General features: G+C 39.7%; 1 protein-coding gene across 3 annotated transcripts in view; it reads left to right on the top strand.

The window, feature by feature from the left end:
* The window catches only part of UNC5D (unc-5 netrin receptor D), a 1,016,051-nt gene that overhangs the window by 678,423 nt on the left and 316,943 nt on the right, over window positions 1-20,685 (top strand). For 2 of the 3 annotated variants that reach the window (XM_073653557.1, XM_073653558.1), the window contains exon 8: window positions 14,332-14,364. The exons of the other annotated variant lie outside the window; for it this stretch is intronic. In XM_073653557.1, coding sequence (XP_073509658.1) covers window positions 14,332-14,364 — 33 coding nt within the window. The remainder of the gene's footprint in view (window positions 1-14,331; window positions 14,365-20,685) is intronic. 3 annotated transcript variants of the gene reach the window in all.

The following is a 20,685-nucleotide window of genomic DNA, read 5'->3' as shown; positions in this document are numbered from 1 at the left end:
TCCTGACCTGGGTACCATTGTACCTGTAAAAAAAGAATAAAATAACAAATAAAGTTTATACTCACCTTTCCGAAGGCTTCTCTCTGAATGCCAGCAGCGCTGAAGGACCTTCGGTGACATCACAGTCATGTGACCGCAGGCCCTTCACCGCTCTGTCTCACGATATGCCGGCAGCCGGGAACCAGCCAGGAAGCAGCGCTGCAGCCACGCCGGGGCCTCGGGGGTGAGTATAGCTTTATTTGTTTTAATTTTTACGGTTCACACTGTATAAATCCATGCTGTTTGCATGGATTTATACAGTGTAACCTAGTTGTCAAGCACTTTCCAAGTGATGCTATCGCCTGGAAAGCGCTTGTCAATCTGCATGCGGAAACGCATGTGAATCCGCATGTGGATCCGCATGTATTCTGCAGGAAAAACGCATGCACAGTCTGCATGCGTTTTTTCTGCCAGGGAGATGCAGAAATGCTGCAGAAATTTTCTGCTTCATTTCTGCATCGTGGGCACATAGCCTTAAGAGACAAATCTAATCATAACACAGGTCTGCAAGGTTTGAAAAGTAAGAGGTGATTTGTATATATTTTCGATCACTAAACTTTTTTTTACAAACACTGACTCCATAGGCTTTTTTTGCATCATACTTTGACCCCTTTGCGTGACCTTTGGTAGATAATTTTGGTGTCATTAGATTGATTACAAATGGATTTTCATGGTACAGAATTAGAGAAAATGAATTCCTTCCATACTTTTCTCAAAACGGTGCTCAAGTGTAATGCAGTGATGCTCCCAGGCTGATGGAAAAATTTAACAATGAATACAATGTGAGAGAGTGTAGACTCTTTGTTCATGCATCCAAAAAAAGTCTGAAAGCTGTGCTACTGCACAATGGCAGCAAGTATGCTTCAGTGCCTGTAGGGTATTCTGAGCATTTGATGAGGATCAAGGATGGTCAATATGTGGTGATTAGTGATGAGCGAATATGTTCTGTTAACCCTTTCGTCGAGCATGCTCGGGCCGAGCTCCGAGTATTTACAGCTGCTCAGTGATATGTTTGAATCACTCCCGTGTGCATGATTTGCAACTGTTTGACAGCTTTATTACATGTGAGGAATGTGTAAGAAATAGACATTCCTCACATGTATTAAAACTGTCAAACAGTTGCAAATCATGCACACGGGAGCGATTCAAACATATCACCGAGCAGCTGTAAATACTCGGAGCTCGGCCCGAGCATACTCGGAACAGAACATACTCGCTCAACACTAGTGGTTATCTAAAAGTTCTCTCTTTGCTCCTTGGGCAGCAAGGAGGACACATTAAGTACCCATGCTTTTTGTGTGAATGGGACAGCCGGGATAGGACTCATTGCTGGAGCCAAAAGTTGGTCAACGAGACCATTTTTGCAACCTCAAGTCAAGATCATAGTTGTGGAAAGTTCAGTTGATCCCACTAAAGTTCTCCGGCCACCACTCCACATTAAGCTTGGACTGATGAAGCAGTTTGTGAAAGCTTTATCGAAAGAAGAAGAGAGTTTTAAGCACCTGTGTACAAAGTTTCAGGGACTGTCCGAAGCAAAACTGAAGGCATTTTTGTGGATCCAGATATTTGGAAATTCATGAACAACGAAGTGTTTGAAACAAAAATAAAAGCTGTTACGAAAAGGGCTTGGGATTCTTTTAAGAGAGACGTGAAGAAACTTCTAAGTAACAACAAGAATCCAAAATGTAAGCCCATCGTGGAGAACATGCTGAAATGTTTCAAAGCCTTGGGTTGTCTGATGAATTTGAAGTTACATTTTTAAAATTCCCATTTTGACTACTTTCCTGAAAACCTTGGTGCTGATAGCGAAGAGCAAGGAGAAAGATTTCATCAGGATATAAAGGAGATGGAGCGATGATACCATGGTACTGTAAGTGGAACGTGAACATGATGAGAGACTATTGCTGGATGCTTCACAGAGAAGATCCACAGGCCTTCTGTAAGAGAAAAGGTATCAAGAGAAGCTTTGAAGAGAAAAGGAAAAGGCGCAAGAATTAATTTCCAATAAAGTTGCAGAATGAATGATCAATACTTTTTTTTTAATATAATATTGCGTACATTTTTGGCTACAATAAAGATTTTTCTTGTTCATCTCACTTGTACGTAATTTCTTGCGCATTTTGTGCAAAATCCATACATGATGGTTAAAAGTAGAAGTGTTTTTTTAAATCAGGGCATAAGAGAACATTAGAACATTTGAAACAATTTTCATGAACCCAAATTTTGCATACTTGTGTAATCGATGGAATTTTATGTACTAGTTGGGTTTGAAAGGTTGCTCTCTGCATGCTCCGCGGATTTATAGAAATAGCCGCAGAAATAAATGTTGTGGTTGTTGCTTTTCTAAAAACTTGGCAAAGTCCTCAAGAGTGTTTAGTTACTCTGTCCCTCAATAGATATCGGCAGACAGCTCCATCTGACAACCGGCATGTGGCATCCTAATTACTGTCTTGTATGCCTCTATACTCCTTTGTACAAGCCGTACACCATGGGCAGACAATGAATTCAGACTCTCAGCTTCTCCATGGTGCAAACACCTGTGAGGAAACAGCTTCCCATTTGTGAAGTTGAATATGTATGAGTCTTCCAGGTCCCTGGGCTGGCACAATCTCATGCCAAGAAGATCGTCTTGCATGGCTTTACTGAGCTGAGGAGACTATGATTATTATGCCTGGGAGCGAGGTAAGAGTGACATCTATCCAAGATTGGCTTAAAGGGAATGTGTCACCAGAAAATGACCTATTGTTAAAATCAAGTTTTTGTATTTCATGTATTTTTTTTTACAAATTTTTATATTTTTTCCAGAAGATTTTTCAGCAAACTCCTTATCAACAGAGACAGGATTACAATGACAGGTAACAGCTCTGTACACAATTGATAACATATTATCCACCGCTCACAATAGGTGATATCACAGCTCCCCTGCTCCTCTTCCCTTCACAATGACCTTTGCACACACTCATTGGACACTTCATAGGATCAGAATCTGTTCATTGCAACTAATGATCATGTAAATTTCCAGAAACAACAGAAAGTATGCTTCTAAAAAAAATGTACGATTGGTCAGTGTGAAAATTGCAAGATTGTTATATGGGAAAAAAAAAATTGGCAAAGATATTAAAAGAAGAAAAAACATTTAACACAAAAACTTGATTTAATCAATTCTAGACCAGGCCATTTACTCCTGTTACTGACCAAGCACATTTTTGTTCTTTTTTATAAATACATTTAAAGAGCGATAAGATATTTTCTCTTTCAGATATTAAAATCATTTTTGCTTTTTTCTTTTTATGATATATGGGGATTCACTTTTACATTACTGTTCACATTCCTTTTTTTTTTTTTTGGCTGATATCGGGCGACATTAGTGGAAAAATAAAGGAGATAAGTGTCTGTTTTTCTAATTTTTTTATTTATGGCCAATAAGAATTAATAAAAATACATTTAAAAAATTGTTATCCCTTCTGTAGCAATACAGTATATATGGGACACACAGGGGCAGGCCTAGTAACAGCAATTTGGATTGACAGTGGCAATTTTTTTTATAATTAATTAAAGTGGTATTTCCATCTCCAAGATCCTATCCCAATATACAGTTTGTGTAATAATAGTAGCAAATACTTCCTATTAAAGAATTTGTATAGTTCTTCAGATTTACTATGTCGCTTACCTCATGTAGGGCATGAGTTATGACCACTCATATAGTGGCAGTTAGTTAGACAGCTCTTGGTAATCATAACCATGGATACCTAAACTACTGCAATGTCCTGCACATGGGGTAAGCAACATAGCAAATCTTAAAAACTATACTAAATTTCTAATTGGAGGTATTTGCTAATATTCTTACTATTACACCTACTGCATATTCGGATAGGATTTTGGAGATGGGAATACTCTTTTAATGTATATTTTACTTGTCATTTTCTAGTTACTTATTTTTAATTTATAATACACATTGTGACCCCCATAAGGACATAAAAGATGTTTGGGTGGCATTTCAATATTTAAACAATTTTTATTTTCATCTTATTTGCCTTGTAACTGTGGCTGGTTCATTAATCTCAGTTACAGGGGAAATACAGCCTCCTGGCTTCATAGAAGAGTCTCCTATGACCCATTAGCTCCTGCTCCATCCGTATACATAGTGATCACATAACCACTGTCTATGGAGGACGAAGCACATCCTATTACTGTGTACACAGTGCTTGTTTAATGCTGTGTATGCAGCGATGGAGAAGGCACAGATGGTAATAAACTGTCTCTGCCTTCTCTATGGGGACTCCAGCTGTCTCTAATATCCAGAGTCCTCCTTCTGCAGCTACATGATCACATGTAGCTGTGCTCCTATGCTGTGATGTTATAGAGCTTCAATGTAGAGTAGGAGTGGTACCGTCCAGACATTTAAACCCAATCGGCGGTCCTTAAGCAATTAAACAAGAGGAAAATTTCTGATGACACATTCCCTTTAATGTCCAGGACTAATGAAACAATAAAAGATAAAATATTAGTTTTGTTTGCATCAAAGCCATAGAATATATAATAGATATTTTTGTTTCCTCTCTAAACAGGATATAAAATGTAACTTTTAATCTTTATATTAAATTGTGAATGTAGAGGTTATTAAAATATTATCCCTAATCAGCCAAAATGATAAATAGACTAAAATCTATGACGTTCTGATGGAACCATGGGGTGTCATCACTAGAGCTGAATGGGATAAATAAATCTCAGCACATGTCCCCCCATGGTGATGACACCCCAAGGTACCATCAGAACGTCATAAATTTTAGTCTATTTATCATTTTGGCTGATTAGGGATAATATTTTAATACCCTCTACATTCACAATTTAATATAAAGATTAAAGGTTACATTTAATAGCCTGTTTAGAGAGGGATATGTATATGGGTTTTCCCATTTGGTTCATTATTTGGACATACATTCCTCCAAGGCTATCCTTTCTTCCTCTTTGGTTGCGATATTTTTGTTTCCTTATGATTTTAAATAGTGATTGTCACAGAACTTATGTAGATTTTGTTCACTAGTTAAATTAATCTTAAATTAAATTAAAATGTGCTCTTTTGCCTTGGTCAGTGTCACTTGCAAGATAAAATGGAAGGTAGCTACTAAATTGTAGAATAGGGGAGAGATCATTAAAAAGGCCTCTAAACTTATCTAAGATTTGCTTGTTTGTACAATCCTTTTTTTTCTAGGATGAATCTCATTGCAACAAAAGGACGTCTCGTCGATCAGTTGAGAAACCTGACAGTGTGCAAGTGTTAACACATATACTTTTTCTACCGGGGCTTGCTCCCCAGAGTGTGCAAGTGTTCAATTATTTTGTAGCACCCCCAGAGGACAAATGAAGCATTACATTGTCCCCATTAGATTGACCTGTCCATCTGTGTAATACAAGGATATACCGAGTCCCCCATAACAAGACTTGCTCTTTGTAGCCACTTTTCACTAAATAATAGATACGGGACCTTAATGGAATATTTCGTAAATTAAGTTTTTAAACCTAACGATATACAGCCATTTCCCATCCCATCTTCCCCTTTTCACGATCCTGTGTTAGATTATAAGACAACTGGTTAAAAAAATACAGGAGTGCTGGAGTCAGAGGGACCTGATTCAGTTAGAGGTACACCGCTCTTAATGAATCAAGCACGTCTTAAAAGTGGTGCGATACCTACATTCAGTTTGCCACAAATCTTACGCCACAGCTCATCATGAATTAGACGAGGGGCATCACAGCGCCCCATCTCACCCCAGCTCCGGCCATTTTGGTAAAGTGGGCCAAGATTAGCATGAATACACCAAAATCACAAACATTTTCCACAACTTTGCCTTGCATAAAAAAATGTGATTTTTCAAAGCATTTTACGCCAGTAAAAGCTTTGATGAATTGGGGCCATAGACTTTTATAGGGAAACTTTACATGTGCTCAGCAGTGCTACAAAATCTCCAGAACTGCCTTCCTTTAGTGCACGTTTCTATTAACCCTTCATATTTTCGTTTCAGTTCCAATAAGAAATGGAAAAATGTTCTTGTACAGCCTTATCAGGAATTGTATTAAAAAAGGTCAAAAAGCAATAAGTTCCAAAAATATGTATCACAGGATTATCTATAGTAATGCCTAGATCTGAATGTAAGATGTTAGTAAGCCTTTATAATGAATATTTTATTCCAAGTTTTGCGTTCAGTTAGTTGATATATATGTACTAAAATATCTATTACATTATTATTGGCAGAAAAACTATTTATTTAAAGGGAGTCTGTTTCCCCCAAAGCGATAATTAATCAACATGTACAAGTATGTAAAGGAACCGGGTGTGCCATTTAATCTTATTAGGTCATTGCAATGTTGGTGATACATTATGTATGTGATATTTAATCTCATGATGAGTTCTGATATGTACTAATAATTGCCATGTTTTTCATTTAAGGAGTTATTGTAGTATTTTTATAATGGAAATTGGATTCTTTACTCATAGGATATTTGTTTGCTAGTAAACAGCTGTAAGCAAAGGCATTGTCTGAGAGATAGAAATGCAATCAGATGTAACTAATAACTTCTGAGTAGAGATAAGCGAATAAATTTGAGAGGAATTGACTTCTACTCGAAATTTACAGTAATCCGCAATCGCCAAAATGCAGATTTTTTTGTCATTTGCTTCCACACAGATTTAGCAAAATGGAGGCCAACCGTAAAGGGCCATTAAAAAGTTAAAAAAATCCTTATATTCAACCTCCCACTCTTCAAAGTTACCCGTCAGGTCCTCAATGCATTTTCTGATCCTGAATGTGAGGGCTGAAATACTAGGGTTTCTAACACTAAGCTGAGACTTCTGGCCCACGACGGTTCTGCGCATGAACGCATAAGGTCACAGTGCATATTGTGATGTCATGATATCATGACCTTTAGCACGTCTGTACAGAGCCCTTGTGGGTCTCATAATAGCCGGAAGAGGCGGTTCAGTGTGAGAGTACTGGGAATTTCAGAGCGAGAGGTGGGGATTAGTGTTGAGCGATTCCTTCCGATATCGGGAAATATCGGATCGGATTGGATCGGACCGATACCCAAAAAAATATCAGATATTGCCGATTCTTATACCAGAAACCAATGCAAGTCAATGGGACACAAATATTGGAATGAAAATAAACCCTTTCTTTCCTTGTAAGTTAATTCTACATGAAGGAAAACAACTAAGAATAATGTATTACATGAAAAGCCGGCAATTCAGCAGCGGCATACACCGGTACCCGACAATTTAGAAAAGAAAGAATAGAGCATCACACATAGATTAGATAGACAGAAACATGTCAGTCACATATATAAGAAGTACAGTGACGGTGTTGGCTACTGTACTCGTCATTTAGTGTTAAAGGATTTATTAAAAAAAATAATAGTGTTTTCATGCACAGTCTCTTTAAAAAAGCCGGCCGGCAATTCAGCATCGGTACCCGACAATTTATAACAGAAAGAATAGAGCATCACACATAGATTAGATACATAGAAACATGTCAGTCACATACATAAAAAGTACAGTGATAGTGTTGTTTACGGTACTTGTCATTTAGTGTTAAAATAAAGGATTTATTAAAAAAAAAATTGGCGTGGGGTTCCCCGTAATTTTAGTCTCTAGCGGAGGTTAAACAGACGGCTGGGGCAGATGTTTGAAGCCTGGGAAGGGGGTAATACCAAAGGAGCTTCCCAGGTTACTAATATCAGCCCCCAGCTTAATACCTAGCCTTTACTAGTTATTAAAATGGGGGACCCCCAAAAAAATGACGTGGGGTCGCCCCTGTTTTAATAGATAGCAAAGGCTAGGCAGACAGCTGGGGGCTGATATTAATAGCCCAGGAAGGGTGCCATTAATATTGGCCCCTTCCCAGGCTAGAAACACCAGCCATCAGCCGCCTCAGAAATGGCGCATCCATAGGATGCGCCAATTCTGGCATTTAGCCTCGCTCTTCCCACTGCCCTGTAGCGGTGGCAGTGGGGTAATAGGGCTGGTGTTGATGTCAGCTTATAATGCCAGCTGACATCAAGCCCAGGTTAGTAATGGAGAGGCGTCTATAAGACACCCCATTACTAACCCCATAGTCAAAGTTAAAAAAAAACACAAACACCCAGAATAAATTCCTTTAAATGAAATAAACACACAATTCTTTATTGTTCTAAGTTAAACCATACTTACCATCACGCCCATTCCAGCTGAAGCCAATGTCTTCTGCAATAAAAGTAAAATAATAAACCAACATCATCCTTACCTTTCCAGGGTTCCCAGGACAGCTCCAGCTCTGCTACTTTCACATGACAGGCTGGATCGCAGCCGAAATCTGCCGTTCCAGCTTGCCATGCCGCAGACACTGAGAAGCGCAGGCATGTTTGCGTTCCTCAGTGTCTCTCTGTGACGGCATAAAGATGAGCCGAGGTCATGTCCAATGAACTCAGCTCACCTCATGGACGTCACTGACAGCGTGGGAAAATTCTCCTGCGCTTGCAGTGAGGAGAATTCTCTCACGCTCACTGCAAGCGCAGGAGAACTTTCCCACACTGTCAGTGACGTGCATCAGGTGACCCGAGTTCATTGGACATGACCTCGGCTCATCTGGATGCCGTCACAGCCAGACACTGAGGAGCGCAAGCATGCCTGCGCTTCTCAGTGTCTGCGGCATGGAAAGCTGGATGGCAGCTTTCGGCTGCGATCCAGCCTGTCATTTGAATGTAACAGAGATGGAGCCATCCTGGGAACGATGGAAAGGTAAGGATGAGATTGGTTTATTATTTTACTTTTATTGCAGGAGATCATTGGCTTCAGCTGGAATGGGCGTGATGGTAAGTATGGTTTAATTTAGAACATTAAAAAATTGTGTGTTTATTTCAATTAAAGGACTTTATTCTGGGCGTTGTGTTTTTTTAAATACTTTACTAGAATTCATGGTGGTCATGTCTAATATTGGCGTGACCCCATGAATTTCGGGCTTAGCGCCAGCTGATAATGCCAAGCTGGCCCTAACCCCTTTATTACCCAGTGAGCCACCACACCAGGGCCCTGGATGAGTTAGGTACAGCGCCAGAAGATGGCGCTTCTATGATCGCTCCATTTTCTGGGGTGGCTGCGGACTGCAATTTGCAGCGGGGGGGGGGGGGTAAAAAGCTTGGGCCTCCCTGCGCTGTGGATTCCAGACCCCAGCTGCCTAGTTGCACCTGGCTGGACACAAAAATAGGGCGAAGCCCCACGTATTTTTTTTTTAAATTATTTCATGAATTTCATGAAATAATTTAAAAAAAAAGGGCTTCCTTATATTGTTGTATTGTTGTGTCCGGCCAGGTACAAATAGGCAGCTGGTGGTTGGGGGCAGCCCGTTCCAGCCTGCTGTACCTGGCTGGACACAAAAATATGGCGAAGGCCACGTCAAATTTTTGGGAAAAATTAATTAAAAAATAATGAAAAATAATAATAATTTAGGGACTTCATCTTTATTAACCCCTCACGTGGAGGGGTTAATAAAGATGCAGTCCCTTAATTTGTTTTTTTTTTATTTTTTATTGAATTTTTCACCAAAAATTTGACATGGCCTTCACCATATTTTTGTGTCCAGCAAGGTACAGCAGGCAGGAACGAGCTGCCCCCAACCACCAGCTGCCTATTTGTACCTTGCCGGACACAACAATATAGGGAAGCCCTTTTTTTTTTAATTATTTCATGAATTTCATGAAATAATTAAAAAAAAAAAATACGTAGCACTTTGCCCTATTTTTGTGTCCAGACAGGTACAACTAGGCAGCTGGGCACTGGAATCCACAGCGCAGGGAGGCCCAAGCTTTCTGGGGCCCCCCCCGCTGCAAATTGCAGTCCGCAGCCATCCCAGAAAATGGCGCGTTCATAGAAGCGCCATCTTCTGGCGCTGTACCCAGCTCATCCAGGGCCCTGGTGCGCTGGCTCACTGGGTAATAAAGGGGTTAGGGCCAGCTTGGCATTATCAGCTGGCCCTAACCCCGAAATTTATGGGGTCACGCCAATATTAGACATAACCGCCATGAATTTCTAGTAAAGTATTTAAAAAAACACAACACCCAGAATAAAGTCATTTAATTGAAATAAACACACAAATTTTTAATGATCTAAATTAAACCATACTTACCATTACCCCCATTCCAGCTGAAGCCAACGATCTCCTGCAATAAAAGTAAAATAATAAACCAATCTCATCCTTACCTTTCCATGGTTCCCTGGACGGCTCCAGCTCTGCTACATTCACATGACAGGCTGGATCGCAGCCGAAAGCTGCCATCCAGCTTGCCATGCCGCAGACACTGAGAAGCGCAGGCATGCTTGCGCTCCTCAGTGTCTGGCTGTGATGGCAACCAGATGAGCCGAGGTAATGTGCAATGAACTCGGCTCACCTCATGCACGTCACTGACAGCGTGGGAAAATTCTCCTGCGCTTGCAGTGAGCGTGAGAGAATTCTCCTGCGCTCATGGCAAGTGCAGGAGAATTTTCCCACGCTGTCAGTGACGTGCATGAGGTGAGCTGAGTTCATTGGACATGACCTCGGCTCATCTTTATGCCGTCACAGCCAGACACTGAGGAGCGCAAGCATGCCTGAGCTTCTCAGCGTCTGCGGCATGGCAAGCTGGATGGCAGTTTTCAGCTGCGATCCAGCCTGTCATGTGAATGTAGCAGAGCTGGAGCCATCCTGGGAACCATGGAAAGGTAAGGATGATGTTGGTTTATTATTTTACTTTTATTGCAGAAGTCATTGGCTTCAGCTGGAATGGGCGTGATGGTAAGTATGGTTTAATTTAGAACAAAAAAGAATTGTGTGTGACTTTATTCTGGGTGTTTGTGTTTTTTTTTTACTTTGACGATGGGGTTAGTAATGGGGGTGTCTTATAGACACCTCTCCATTACTAACCTGGGCTTGATGTCAGCTGGCATTATAAGCTGACATCAACCCCAGCCCTATTACCCCACTGCCACCGCTACAGGGCAGTGGGAAGAGTGAGGCTAAGTGCCAGAATTGGCGCATGCTATGGATACACCATTTCTGGGATGGCTGACGGCTGGTGTTTCTAGCCTGGGAGGGGGCCAATATTCATGGCACCCTTCCTGGGCTATTAATATCAGCCCCCAGCTGTCTGCCTAGCCTTTGCTAGCTATTAAAATAAGGGGGACCCCACGTCATTTTTTTGGGGGTCCCCCATTTTAATAGCTAGCAAAGGCTAGGTATTCAGCTGGGGCCTGATATTAGTAGCCTGGGAAGCTCCGTGGGTATTACCCCCTTCCCAGGCTTCAAACATCTGCCCCAGCCGTCTGCTTAAACTCCGCTAGAGACTAAAATTCCGGGGAACCCTCGCCAATTTTTTTTTTTATAAATCTTTTATTTTAACACTAAATGACAAATACAGTAATCAACACTTTTGCTGTACTTCTTATATATCTGACTGACATGTTTCTATGTATCTAATCTATGTGTGATGCTCTATTCTTTCTGTTCTAAATTGTCGGATACCGGTGTATTACGCTGCTGAATTGCCGGCTTTTTATGTAATACATTCTCTGCCAGGCATTATGGGAACTTCCGATTCCGGTATTCGATATTCTAAAAGTATCGGAACTCAGTATCGGAACTCTGATACCGCGAATATCAGTCGATACCCGATATTTCAGTATCGGAATGCTCAACACTAGTGGGGATCAGAAATTGCATCAAGGACCGGACTAGTGAGGGGGTCGGAAAGGTGTGCAATGAGGTGAGAATAAGGATTTTTTTTACATATTGCATATTAAGGGTCCTTAAATTGCTATAGAATAACTTTTCCATAACTTGAATTTCCCGGGAAAATTCACGGCAACAGACAAATTGGCATTTTGCCTGATCTGTTCATCTGTACTTCTGAGCTACTGTATTGTGCCATCACTTTTTGAGCATTAAGACATAATTACTATAGGTGCTCCTTGATACTTTTTATATTTCAAGCTTGGAAAACCCATTTACAATTGCACTGTACAAGTGATGACTGATGACTTTCTGCCATGACTTGTGTTCTGATCTGGACTTCCATTAATGGAATGGAGATCTGTCATTTGGCATAAACCGCAACATCTACAGCACCTGACAACTGCAGATAAAATGTTCGCTCATTCCGGTCACTAAAAGGTATCGATGGCGAGCAGAAAATAGTGTAAATTGTCCGCCGTCTAGTGTGGCTTACTCTCTACAACAATGACACATAATTTGTTTTAACATGTTTTAGACGTGAAAGCGCTATTTTGTATTGCATCGTGTCCTCCAACATCAGGTTGGCAATCAGCTTATGATTAGTTACATCCTCTCTATAGAAAGCCATTTTTATTCTCAAACTCAATCAAGATATCATGTTTCTTATAAAGTGCTGTCAACATCGCAGCCTTGACCATTTTGTGTGAGAAGATAAGAGCACAAAAAGCATATAATTGCTATTCGTGGAAATTATTTGTCTATCAATCATGAAATTCAGTCCTACAATTCGTAACGAGTTTCTAGAAGAGACGCTTTCACATATTTTTCAAGATGCTTCTTTTAAGACTGGATAATTGACATGAGGTCAATTTTTTGTGTTTTAGCTTTTAACTTTAAATTTTTTATTTTAGTATTGCAGATAAAAGAATACAGTCTATCTATAAGTAGACTTTTAAACCTAACCCAAGAGTGGATGCAAAAGAGATGAAATATATCAATCTTTACTCTTTGCTTTTACTTCCTGTTGCATCTACTCTTGATGTACAATAATAAAAGGCGATCATCATTTCATTCATGAATTCAGCCCATAGGTGGCTGCCCTCTATTGGAGATGGGAGTGGGATGTTTGGATTATGGAGGTTGATCATCTAGTCTAATTAAGCAGGATAGAGAGCATGGGTAAGGTGGTAGACAGTGATGAAGGACAAGATATAGGATGGTGTAGAATGGTAGGGAACTTTGAGGGTTTGAATGATGTTTAAGATGTGTTCTACAGCAGATGGGCAACCTGTGCAATAACTGGCACAGGGTGGAGGCATTAGTGTAGCAGCTGGACTGAAATAAGAGCATTCAGGATGGATTGGAAAGAAGAAAAAATAATAAGGGAAAATAAATTAATAGTAGTCTTGATCAAGCAGTGAAATAAACAGATGTGCTTGACTCGAGTAGCGAGCATAATGGATGTGAATGGTAAACTCAAGCATTTTTCCAGAGGATGGAAAATCTCTCTTTCCACCACCTCAGATTATTCACTTATGGAGATCCGAACACTCAAGCACCACGCGATACTCGGCACTGCTCGTAACTCGATGAAGCACTCTGTTGCAGAGCATGCTCACCCATCACTAATCAGTAGTGAGCTGTTAGCATAATTAAGTTTTTAAGGCCATATAATCAATGCAACCTCCAGAAAATGCAAAGGGGAGAACATTGGAAATTGAGTATCATCGCACTTATTTACTGCTTGGACTTAGATAGTAGATCTTACCAATATGCCATCAATTTCTAAGACAGCCTTATCAATAGTCAGTATTCTTTTGTACGGTATCTACATATACTCTTAATGATTTGAAAGGTTAAAAGTTTTAAAGAGAATATAAAATAAGCCTAATTTAACCCTTCAATCTATTATTCTCATGAATCTAGTGTCAGGGAATCTTCAAAACCAACTCATAATTAGAGGAAGGTTTTGTGTGGTAATATCCATTAATTATACATACTGTATATTGCGACATGATTTCATGCAAGATTATATTAACATTTAAATACGTTAGCAACACAGTTGGAGACAGCTTTGACAATCTCATTAATTTTCACAAGAAGATTGAGGTTGTCACATAGGAGGTGTATGTGTGTGTAAGTATAAGCATGAGAACAACCACACATAAAGTAGAGTATTGTATATATATCCATATCCATTGTGTTTTAAGGAACATTTGCATTATTAAAAGTAGTGCAGTCTTTTTATTTATTTTTTATTCTTAGATATTATTACAGTGACATGAAGCTTTTTTTAATATGACTTGGTGCTTTAAGAAATATTTTTCACATTTTGAGTCTCTGTGATAATTTGTTATAATGACTGATGTTCAGATACATCAGATTCTAAAGGTGGTAATGACCTTGAACTGACAAAATCTTCACCTCGTATGTAGCATGTTTCTATGCTGATTTATGGAAATACATTTTTTACATACTTAACAAATCAGACAATCTGTAGACTGAATATAGTCCCAATATTAAGTACACCTTTCTCCTATTTCTTTTTTTTTTTTAGAGAAAAAACCTCTCCATGAGATAAGCCCTGAAAGTAAGTCACTCTTTTATTATTTTGTATTAGGCAATATGGTAGTGAGATAGCATATTTAATATATAGTATTACACTACTAAATACGGAAGGGTCACTTCGGGGGGCACACCGGATGTCATAGCATACATGTAGGAGACCGCAGAATGGAATGAGTTTTTCATGTGCGGCATATTCTGCAGGGCGATCTATTTGAGGGGGGTCAAACAGCGTTGACATTTCAGTAGTCATTTCCAAATATGCATGCTTGGAACATTCACTATCAATTTTAATATGTAATTACCTGTCAAATTACTTTTATGCAAGAAATTAAGCCTTGGCATCGTAGTAACCTCAGCTTTGTCACTAACCGTTAATTTGACAAATTCTTGGTTATATGTATTTTTTTTCAACATGTCATTATCCACGGTCTACTTCTGAGGAACACCAATGTATTAAATTCATTTTATTCCAATGTTTTTGTTCAGTTAAGGCCTTTCATTTTTTTTTTAACTTGACTGGATATGTGGAAAGCCTCAATTGGTTAAATGGGTAGTCCTATGTGGAAATCCTCATGTACAGAAATTCAATTGGTTAAAGGGGTTGTCCATTACTGACAAGTAGAGATGTGCGAATCCAAACTGTAAAGTTCAGGGTTCGCACCGGACAGATAGTGCCTGGCACTGGACTTTGATCACAGACTTCTCCGGGAAGTCCGTTTTACAGTTCGAGATCTGGGGGCAGGGTGGTTGGGGAGAGAAAGATGATTTTCAGCTTCAAAGTTTGGGTCCCCATTGATTTCTATGGGGTTGGGGTTAAGGTTCAAGTTTGGGTACAGTTAAGCTTGTTTAGCTTAGAAAAATGAGACCTCAGAGCGGATCTCAATTACATATATAAATATATGTGGGGTCAGTACAAAGGACTAGCACATGACTTCATACTAAGGACCAAGAGCCAGTCATTATGGGTGGAGGAAAGGCGATTCCGGCACCTAAACAGGAAAGGGTTCTTTACAGTCAGAGCTGTCAGACTATGGAATTCACTATCACTAGAGGCCGACACTATAACAGCTTTCAAAAAAGGGCTGGACGATATCCTCGATACACATAACATTGTAGGCTACAGTTAAATTAGGCAAAATGTTACACCTATAGTAGTACATTTAGTACGGTAATAGTAATTACATAACTAGTAATATAATTAGGTTTGATCCAGGGTTCTAGGACTCATCGCCTTTTCTCGGGGTCAAGAAGGAATTTTTCCTCTGTGACACAAATTGGCTGAATGTGTCCTGGGGTTTTTGCTTTCTTCTGGATCAACAGATTTAGGATTAGGGATTTTAGTAATACCATTATTAGAATCACAAGAGTAATACAAAATATACAATTAATTAAAATATTAAATTAGAAACAGGTAAATTTTTAAATGTAATAGTAATGAAAATGGTAATAATAATAATAATAATAATAATAATACTTTGTGAGACCTAGTCCCAGTTAGTTAGTAAGTTAGTGTAGTTTTAGTGTAGGGAGTACAATTAGGGGAGGAAGGTTGAATTTGATGGACTTAGGTCTTTTTTCAACTTATGCTACTATGTTACTATGTTACAGTTCTTGTGCCCAAACCAAACTTTTGGACTAAAGTGCGGTCGAACCCGATGAACCTGAACTTCCACGGGTCCTCTCATCCCTAGTCACAAGACCTAACAATGACTAGTGACCACCTTGAGGCACAGAGTCAATCTGGGAGGTGTTTTTTTTTTTTATTTAATGTGATGGACTATTTCAAGTAAGAATTGATAGTCCAGTAGTGGACAACTCCTTTCAACACTGTTGCTCCTTCACAGTTTTTCCCTAAACAATGATCCTCCAGTCACCCAATGTGGTGGTCACTGAAACTCATTTCCATTTTGTGACCAAATAATGCTGATTTTCAAAGTATAACCTTAAGTGAACTCTGACCCTTCCTTTTTATAATCATCCGTGTCTCAGGAGTCGGACCTTCCCCCACGGATCATAATTGTTAAGGCATATTTTTTAGTGATTTGATATAACATTGTAAGGCAGTGCACCCAGAGTCTTTCTGCTGAGGTTTGGGAACAGAAACTTAGCATAAACTCAAAGATTTTGAGGATCTTTAAGATTTGTTGGATGACTTGGAGAGTTTCTGCTCAGTTTTGGCTCCAAAAATGTTTCAAAAAAACTGTGTGTGAACATAGAGAATTATCCTAAAATAACAAAAAATTTACTAATCACCTTCCTAATGCCAACATTATGACCAGTGGCTGGTTGCCATAAAGACATATCCGGACACGTTGTAATCAAAAATTGGAGTAGGCTGAAGGAACTGACAATGCAGAATTTTAGGAAATTTGAAACTTTGCCATTTTAACACATATCCAGTTTTTTTAGACAATTTTTTTTTAAATGTCAAAAAAGCCATTAATGTCAGGAGTCTTTCTCTTTAGATGTAGGGTTAGTAAAAATCTTAATAATGATTGCCGTGTCTCTGGTGTAAAAAATATTACAATACACTAATAAAGTTCCTTATTAGTCAGAATAGTTTTTTTATGACTGTTATTTCGCCAAGTTGTTCATGTTGAATGCTGCAAGTAATGTGAAAGGGAATTTGTTAAAACTTTAAACCAGATAAATATTGCTGTTAGATATTCCTTTTAGCAAACCTGGATTCATTTTCTGGTGGTAATTTTTTTTTTAATTATTTTTAATTCTGCTTTCTGTGTGTGATTATGGGGCTGGACAATGACATACTTTACTGCGCCAGACTGACCATAGGAAACAATAGACTTGAGATGTTCAATGACTTCTATGGGAGATTTTTCTAGAAATGCTCTATGACCTGTTCAGGTTTCATTGTGGAGAGAGGAGGTGAGCTGTTACCATCATCTATCATGAATAGAGAATGATACAGTATGTTATCTACCATATGTAGGTATTACTATTTACTGTAATCCCACTAGTAATGATAATGGGATGAGAACTGATGCATTTATATATTATATATATATATATATATATATATATATATATATATATATATATTATACATTTAAACTATATTATGCTCCCCAGCCAGAGAAAAAAAAATTTGGGTAACTTTTTGAAATTTCTATGGGGAGTTCTCATTTACATGTGATTACATTTGTTAACTGATTTACAGGGCTTGGCCCTGAGCCCTGGCTGTAATCTGAGGCTGTTGGATGGGAGCAATGACAACCATCTACTACTTCATGGCATTTGCGGCTCTTCTTTGGATTAGCATGCTTGGCATGATGTCACGTGCGTCAAGCTGCAATAATTACTTTGAGCCAAACGGGCTAATAAAATATTTGCAAAAGCCGGTAAGTATGAGGTGTTTCTCATGGTCACAAATGACTGACTTGGCTACTGGATCCTATCCTGAGAATGAATTTGCACCCACTCCTTATGTGATCCTTTTTTGTATCCAAAAAAAATAAAAATATACGACATTAAAAGCATTCGAATGAAGCAGAAAATTTTTGTCGACCAAGCTCACAAACATAAAATTCATTTCCTGCTTTTTTCAAATGTAAAATAGGTTTGTAAGGCCCTGTTCAGATCATGGTCATTGTCTTTGCAACTATAACACAATAAAAAACTCCCCACTAACATTCTAAGCATGTCTTAGACTTCCATTAAAGGGGTGCCAACTTTCAGGAAAATGGGCTTCAAACTGTGTAAAATGCCTAAGATTTTAAACTCAGAAAGTAGTTGCCCTCCCTGGGTCCAGCTCCAGCTCCTGCCGCTAATCCAGTCCTGGTGTTTTGACAACAGTAGTAATGTCATGTCAACAGTGCGCACCACTACTCTAGCCAGTTGTATGAGCACTAAGCTCAGTGACTGTCTAGGGCGGTGATCCGCACTGTTGACGTGACATCACCACTGCAGCCAAAACAACAGGACTGGAGCAGAGGTGGCAAGCTAGAGCGGAACCCATGTGTAGACTTAAAAGGCGGTAGACCTAAAAGGAGGTAATTACTGTCACCTGATATGACCTTACTAAAAGAAAGGAACCCATCTTTTTCTGGGTTACAACAGTTTACATGCTGATCGTATTGAATGCACCTTGATTGTCCATGTAGTAAATGCAAAAGGGAATGGTTTTCAAGCAAGTTGATGGGAGTCTTTTGAGTCCTAATTTTTTTATCTCATAGATGGATATAACCAAACATACTTTTTGTATTTAATGCATGAATGACATTACTAAGGAACATCTGACCCTGGGGCTTGCCTACTCCAGCCCCAGAAGAACGACACTGACACTAATGACTCAGATGAAATTGCCACAGCAGTCTTTATTAAATAACATTATAACAACGGATCATATTAAGGACTATAATGAATGCAAGGATGGGTCTTTGGAAGCCTACTAGACAAATCCAGTATCAAAAAGGAATAGTCGGCACTCCGTATAGCTAGGGTGGTGCACGTGGAAGACAATGTCTGTAGGAAAAGAAAATCCCGGCACTCACGTGTTGATAATCAGTTGATTTATTCCACAACTCACACAAGACGTTTCAGCCTGTCCAAGGCTTTTTTCAACTGATTATCAACACGTGAGTGCCGGGATTTTCTTTTCCTACTAGACAAATCCAGACCAACAGCTACTTCTCTGTGCTCTAACTGCACCATGCCCATTCAAGGCCCCTCCTGCTGAATGGTGCCCCAGATATTGTCCTTCGGAAACATCAGCCCAGTATTGACAGTTATGCCTGTGTAGCAACTCACTCAGGAAAATAGGTTATACACTAAAAACTGTAACTGACCTTGCCAGTTCATGTACAGACTAGATATCCTTACTCCGCAGTCCCTAGTGGTGCCTGCATGTGCAGGGATAGCCCTAACCACAGACTAGGAGATGGCATCTCAGACGTAGTTGCTTCACATTCCTAATAAAGAAAAGGAGGGCAGAGCAGAATGTGAATTACCTACAAAAAGAGAAGTGTGCTGAACAAAGAAAAGGTCTCAGAGTGAATAAATAAAATAATGAAATGCCAAACAAAGAATAAAGCAAGTACTGTTAACAAATATACTGCCTACTTTCTAATGGTAAACAGAAGGGAGAACCCAGCGTATAATGACAGGAATAGAGAAGGGTGCCCTACAAGTAGGGAAAGGAGGAGTGCAGACCCCTAAACAGCTCAAACGTCAAACCCTGACTCCCCTATGGACTCTATATAGGTTCTACACCTCTCGCCGAGCAGGGAACCTAGCCTTAGCTGACCCTAAAGCTAATCCCTAGGTAGGGAGGGGAGGGGTGAGCACTAGTCAGCCCCACTGCAAATTAAAGTACACACAAGGGAAACAAACAAGGGAATACACTTAGCTTTAGGATGATACTGGAGAGAACATGACAAAGGACGAAGGAACTCCAAGGAAATTCTAGCCAACTACTAGAATTCCAGGCCTGAATAGAAGAAGAAAATACTATCACCAGCAACTCTCTGGAAAAACTGAGTGTATTTAAGGATACAGCAAGGTTGCGGTAATTAGCAGCAGAAAGTGAGGATCACCGCTGGGTCCTTAAGGTATAATCCCCAAGCAAGGTGAGGATCACTGCTGGGTCCTAGAGAGAGAGGGATCATAATTGGTTCAGTAAGATGTTTGCAAGGTCAAACGCAGCAACCTTCTACAGCCGGACCCCGTATGACTGTCTGTCAAACATGACAAAAGTATAACAAAGAAACAGCAAAGCAATAACCCTTAGCTGAAATTTCACAGACTGGCTCCAGACATCAGCAGAATGCCAGAACACCGAAATGAATCTATCACCGTCAGAAAACGCAGGGGGACAAAATATAAAGCTGCACCCAAAAGGTGATAGGCAGACTAAAGAAAACACCTGTGTAATGCTAGACAGACTGCAGCCAGAATAACAAAACCTAAACAACCCGAGAAAAGATGTGTCTTGTGTGACTCGGCAGAAAGAGAAGCTGACCACAGAACACAAGCTCAATGGATCGAATCCAGGAGCATGACAGTGACAGCATTTTATCCACCACATACAGAGGGGTGACTTCAACCAAAGATGGATCTTCTCAACCTTTTACCAAACTACTATTTGGCTTACAAAGACTATTCATGCCAGCTGCAATGACATGGTGCACACATCTCAAGGCTGATCAATCATTAAATTTCTCACTCCCTCCCCCAAAACTACTTTTGTGACTGACAGAAAATGGAGTGGGTGGGACACTGCTCCAAAAATGATCTGCCCCTACACAACTCAGATCACCCTGTGTACCTGCATGTCATCTTCCTCCCCCTTAGCTTACTCCTCCCCCTTACTCTCTTTTCTGTCATT

The sequence above is a fragment of the Phyllobates terribilis genome, unplaced genomic scaffold (assembly GCF_046119375.1).
Source record: "Phyllobates terribilis strain yellow unplaced genomic scaffold, ASM4611937v1 Scaffold_11__3_contigs__length_659146591, whole genome shotgun sequence".
NCBI lineage: Eukaryota > Metazoa > Chordata > Amphibia > Anura > Dendrobatidae > Phyllobates > Phyllobates terribilis.
Note: the sequence above shows the minus strand (reverse complement) of the source record. Positions and strands in the feature narration are given on the sequence as shown.